The sequence below is a fragment of the Silurus meridionalis genome, chromosome 7, assembly GCF_014805685.1.
Source record: "Silurus meridionalis isolate SWU-2019-XX chromosome 7, ASM1480568v1, whole genome shotgun sequence".
Lineage (NCBI taxonomy): Eukaryota > Metazoa > Chordata > Actinopteri > Siluriformes > Siluridae > Silurus > Silurus meridionalis.
Window position 1 is genome coordinate 5,737,383 of NC_060890.1, and position 6,000 is coordinate 5,743,382.

At 38.0% G+C, this 6,000-nt stretch overlaps 1 protein-coding gene across 13 annotated transcripts in view; it reads left to right on the forward strand.

The window, feature by feature from the left end:
- The window catches only part of myocd (myocardin), a 116,094-nt gene extending 110,094 nt beyond the window's left edge, over positions 1 to 6,000 (forward strand). For 6 of the 13 annotated variants that reach the window (XM_046854278.1, XM_046854281.1, XM_046854287.1 and 3 more), the window contains 3 exons: positions 223 to 351; positions 2,506 to 2,563; positions 2,700 to 6,000. In XM_046854278.1, coding sequence (XP_046710234.1) covers positions 223 to 351; positions 2,506 to 2,563; positions 2,700 to 3,277 — 765 coding nt within the window. In that variant the 3' untranslated portion in view covers positions 3,278 to 6,000. The remainder of the gene's footprint in view (positions 1 to 222; positions 352 to 2,505; positions 2,564 to 2,699) is intronic. The other 7 variants (XM_046854282.1, XM_046854280.1, XM_046854283.1 and 4 more) reach the window with 7 other exon arrangements.

Sequence of the window (6,000 nt, forward strand, 5' to 3'; positions counted from 1 at the left end):
AAAGGACAAATCACAGCTACCTGCTATTATTCAATGTTGACGAATGATTCCAGGACAGAAAGCGAGGAAAGCATTGAACAATTGATCCTTTTACCCCTTCTCATGGCCAAACACATTTAATGCCTGCTCCGCCCGAGCGTGATCTTGTGAAAACTTCTCAGCCTTTATCTGGTCCCTCTTCCACATTTGAGGTATAACGTTTCACCCTATCTCCTCATATAGATGGCAATATTACACTCTCCCAGGCACATTGACCAAACGTGCGCCACCTCCACCACTACCTTCTGTAGCTCAGACTCTACTGCATCTGCCATTAAACAGCCCCCATGCTATGAGGATGCAGTGAAGCAGGTAAAGGAGTCCCAAGACCAGCTGAGCCTCATGCCTTCTACATCACTCCAGCTTCTGGCATTGCTCATCCACAAAGAAATCACAAACACTTTTTTCTCTTCTATGCCACCCCCACGATCGCACACTCCTCTTCTTTCACATTGCATGAACAGCACCCTAATACAGAAACATCTGTGCTGTATGATTAGAGAGCTTCCTGGCTGGTATTTGCCTTAAAAATAACAACCAAGAGAAATGACACCCAAAAAGTGTATACCTATTGTCAAAAAAAAAAGCAATTTGATTTAAACTATGAGGGGCGCTTAAGTCACACCGGGACCTTTAATTTTACAGGTATAAAAATTTATGCTACTTTGAAGGTACTACACACAGAAGTAAGTAGCTAGTGTGTCCTATTACTGATAGGCAGCGTACATGTCAGTGGGGCAGTCTAGAGACTGTTAATCAGAATAGCTGACAAAAGTGCATACAGGGAACAGCGTGTGGTGTTTCTTGTGAACATAGGCGTAAAACCCACTGATACATATAGAAGAATTCAAGTAGAGTACGGTGATGAGACACTCGGCCGCAGTAAGAAATTTGAATGACGTAAACAGGGGTTCCCAGGGGCCCGGTCAGTCAGTAACAGAAAATTACATAGGCCAGAGTGACTACCAGTATTATTGTGGAGATTTTATTAGGAATTAATATGAATTTATTATGCCTCCTAATGCTAAATTTGTTTGTTATGAGATATATAGCCTATTGAAAGAGCATTCTTACAATCATAATGACATTTTGTCATATACATTGCAATTGAAATCAAAATAATTACAAATAATTAGGCTATGTTAATAAGTTGAGGTCGACAAATAGTGGATTTTATCGATATAGATAGCTTGGTTGCATCGTTCTTGCTGAAACCAGATTAATCAAAAGTTTTTTTTTTTAAATGAATACTGAAAAAAAAAGATCATAACACTTAATTAATTACAAAAATAATGAAAAAATACCCAGTACTAAATCATGACAATCTGCTAATGGAAATAAATATGCATCTAGGAATTAATAAATATATTTATAAATGAGTTTGGATTAGATTCGCCTCTAGAGGCCACTGTCGTAATTACAGGGGGCCGTAAGCCGGAAAAACAGTATGGTTATGGTACAGGGTGGTGCAAAAAATAACGCATGCTTTTTAAATAAGTGTAACTCGGTTGATTTTCAACATAAAAATGTTTTATAACCACCAAAACAATCTGTAATAAATCCAGTTTTGATAGGTATACATTTATTATTTAATTACAGAAGAATATATCAGAAAGATGACATCCTTGCTGTACACACAACCGGAGCCTCTCCTCAAAGTTCTGCATCGCACTTACCAACAATTCTTCTGGGACAGTTGCAATTTCTTCGCGAAAACCAACTTTCAGCTTGTCTACTGAACAAGGTTTTCGAACGTAGACTTTTGATTTGAGGGAGAACCCCAAAGAAAGAAATTGCAGACAGACAAATCTGGGGCGAAGAGACATCACTAAAATGTTGTGTAACAACGGAAGTGTCGATGGCAAAAACGTGACGCTCCACATTCCACTAAAACTGAACCCTCTGAACTACTCACAGGCGATGGGGTAGTCGCTGACCTCCCCCCTTTCCAAACACTACCCAATCCTACCTCGACCTCTATTAATAACTAAGGGAAGTATGAATTTGAAAGCCAAATATCAAATACAGATATGATATGAGTAAAACATTTTTAAAACTACATTTTAAAAATATGTCTCTGGCATTGTTCAGAGGGTCGTTCTAAATGAGAGGGCTGCCCATATTCCCGGATGATGAAGTAAAGCAGGCTGTCCTGGGATGGTTTAGGTGTTTTAGGTTCCAGACGTCAGCTAAACGCTGGGATAAGTGTATAAATCTAGCAGAGGAGTATGTTGAAAAATAAAAGCAGTTTCCACTCTTTGAAGTCCCGGTTTGACTTGAACACCCCTCATTTAACAATATTCTTGCCATGAGAATAAAAAAAGATATTCAAAATCGAAATTTTTGTGGCTTAGCATAACAGCTGTGTCCAACTGTGTATAATGAATTATAAGTGCCAAATGACAGAACCTAAAACCAAATGTTTGCATGATTAATTAGTTACATCAGGGCACTATTTTATTCCAGCAGATGACCAGAAGTCAGCAAATGGACGAACTCCTTGATGTCCTAATTGAAAGTGGAGGTAAGTATCCAATGTATAAAAGTACAATGCCCCTTATAGTTCCCTACTCCCAATCCATAATCGAACCTACTCTGATAAATGCTGTAATGTCCTTCCCCTCTTCCCGCACTGCCCCCATCTCCCCTCCCCCATCAAGAAATTCCAGCTAACGCCAAAGAGGAGAGGTCCCCTGTAACCAAAGTTGTGCCTCACCTTACAGTTTCGGCCAGCAACACTGCCACCAGTGCAACGCCCATTCCAAAGTTTCATCGCCACTTCAGCCACCTTCCGCCCTCTGATGTGCAATATGGGCATGCTACGGGGCATACCGAGTGCCACCTGGAGGTGCTTCTGAGCCCCTTGATACGCCATGGGGACATTATGCCTGTCAAGTTGAGCACAGAGGAGGGCCAGCTGGAGAAGATAGGAGACTCCTTTGCAGGTCATCACCATGACGACAAGTTGCTCAGCAACAGGGACATGATGGGCACGCCTCTGTCTCCTATGGCGACCAAAGTCTCACCAGTGCCCACGGACAACCAAGGGCTCGGCATGACGTTCTCAGAATCACCATGGGAAAGCATGGAGTGGTTGGACTTAACTCCTCCAAGCTCAGCCACGGCATTCAGCAGCAGCATGGCTCCATCAGCACCCAGTATCTTCAACACAGAGTTCCTGGATGTGAGTGACATTGGACTGAATTCAGCCATGGACCTCCACCTTGAGCACTGGTGAAGCTGACCAGGGAGCCCTATTAGATAAACCATACAGCCAGGTATAGATTGAGCAAGAACATGAAGCACTTCACATCCAAAATTATCTACGATGTGGTTTTCCACAAGACGCACAGCCAACAGGATCAAATAAAACTCCAAGATGACTTCCTCAAATAACACTCAATATGTTCTTCCTACAGTAAAAAAAAAAAAATGCTTGTTCTGGTCCAAAACTTGAAACTTTATGTCGTGGGAAGGAATGTGGGAAGGAATTACTGGAAATAACCGATACCAAACTAACCGAATCCATTCAAACGAAACATCTAAAATAAATCCAACAGCGAATTCAATTGTAAATATTACACTACTGTTTAGAAAAATGTCTTTTCAGCACGTGGTGTGAACACTCTTGAAGTGCTCACACACGCACAAAAAACCTCCCCACCACATGACGGCGTTTTATTGTGCCACGTAAAAAAAAGAAAAAAAAAAAGACAAATCTTTTATGAGAATAAAGTCGTAGCAATACAAGAATAATGGCGAAATATTTTGAGAATAACGTCAAAATTACGAGAATAAAGCTGAAATTACGAGAACAAAGCCGTAGCTATCCGAGAATAAAGCTGAAATTACGAGAACAAAAACGTAGTTATACGAGAATAAAGCTGAAATTACGAAAACAAAGCCGTAGTTATACGAGAATAAAGCTGAAATTACGAGAACAAAGCCGTAGTTATATGAGAATAAAGCTGAAATTACGAGAACAAAGCCGTAGCTATACGAGAATAAAGTCTAAATTGCAAATTTTTGCAATTTGCAATTTAGTCTAAAATCTAAATTGCAAAAATAAATCCGAAATATTTTTGAGTATAAAGTTGCAGCATTACGATATTAAAGTGGTAATATTTTGAGAAAAATCACAGAATTGTGAGAAACGTTTCGCATTAACTGGATGTGGAGGATTTGGTTAGATCCTACTTTAGGAAATTCTTTGTCTTTTGGCGCATGAGCTCGGAGTTATAATTAGTGAACAGAGCGAAACTTAATTTATTCAGAAGTAAAAAATCAGACAGACATTGAGGAAATTGCCTTTTGTGCAGACTTGTATGGTGACCAGTGGTTGACTCCAAGAATATCGATGGTTACATCTACATTAAATTCGAAGAGATGTTTCTCACGTGAAATCAACCCTGAAGGAGTTAAACATGGGCTCACTCGAATGTCTGAGATCCCAACATGCTGTGGTTTATGGATTCATATTATACGCTTGTAATTTTGACTTAATTCTCAAAATATTTTATTCTTGTACTGCGACGACTTTATCCTCGTTATTTTTTTTTTTTTTCACGTGGCACTAAAACTCTGTCATAGTATCTAAATGTGCTATTGTAAATATTTATAAATGCTCACACAGCATCTTGAGTAGTATAGTTTTGTCACCTTTGGCTTGCCATATATATATATTTTTTGGACTGCATGCAAGTGCCTTTTGTTCTACTCTTTTTTTTTTTTTTTACCATATTGTTCTGTTTTTCATCCCCATTTTATTTAAAGAAACATTTTAATTTATTTAGACCATCAAGATACAATGTTGTATCAGAATATATCATTGTCTATAATGTGAGAGTATGTCTTAGCTGCAAGTCCATGAATTAAATTACTAAACAATTTTACATTCAGTTTAGGTCTCAGCATGTCACCATTGCTTTTTTATTTCCTTAACGAATGACCACAAAAATGTATAGTCATGTGGTGCGCATAATTCAACATACTTTCCCTGTGTAAAAATTTGTTCAGTTTACAATTGACTCACTGCTGCCCCCTATATGAAAATTTCCATCTTCATGGCTGTTTTATTTTTGTCCCCGAATACTACTAACAATATTGACACGTGACCCGTTTTGCTTTCTTTCAAAGATGTCACATTGCAGATGTATTTATTTGGACATTTGAATATTTGCGTAGACGTATTTATACAGAAGATATTTATGAGACATTCCTTTGTTTAGGAACAGGGATAAAGGAGACGCATATCCTTCCGCCCGAAAGAGGCACATGAAAATCAAGGTTGAGCCTAGGAAAATTACAATCCAGAGGTTTTATTTTTTATAGAATTGCAATACTTTATAACTACGTCGCGTCTCTTTAGATTTTCCGTGTCTTAAAAATGATCCGGACATATTTTATGCAAGAAAATATTTGGGAAAAGAAAAAAAAAAAAGACACTACGTCATACTGGTGCGACATACAATCCTTATACGATGGTGAAATTATGATGCTGAAGTTTGAGCTCAAGTGATGGATCAGCTTTAGTTTTGTGGGAACAAAAGCACACACACACACACACACACACACACAAAATGCCTTAATGCATTGCTTTAATTGGCAAATAAAACGGAAGTTAGAATGGCACAACTTCTTTTCTAATGGCATTTTATAATATTTATACATAAAATATATTTTCTAATATTGTACTATTATTCTTTTTACTTTTATTGACTATACAGCTGACAATTCATTTGTAAAAAAAAAAAAATATTCCATTCAGTTTCAGATCCTCTCCATCCAGACTTAAGCTTCATACAGATACACTATAGATAAAAATGAGTCACTTGTTTCTTTTTTTCCCCTTTATTTACTCTTCCATGGTTACGTCAGTGATGTAGCAAGTTGCCTTGATTGCACTAACAGCACAATTTCAGTTTTGTTCGGTTAAAACATTTTTGTACTTTTTTTTTTTTT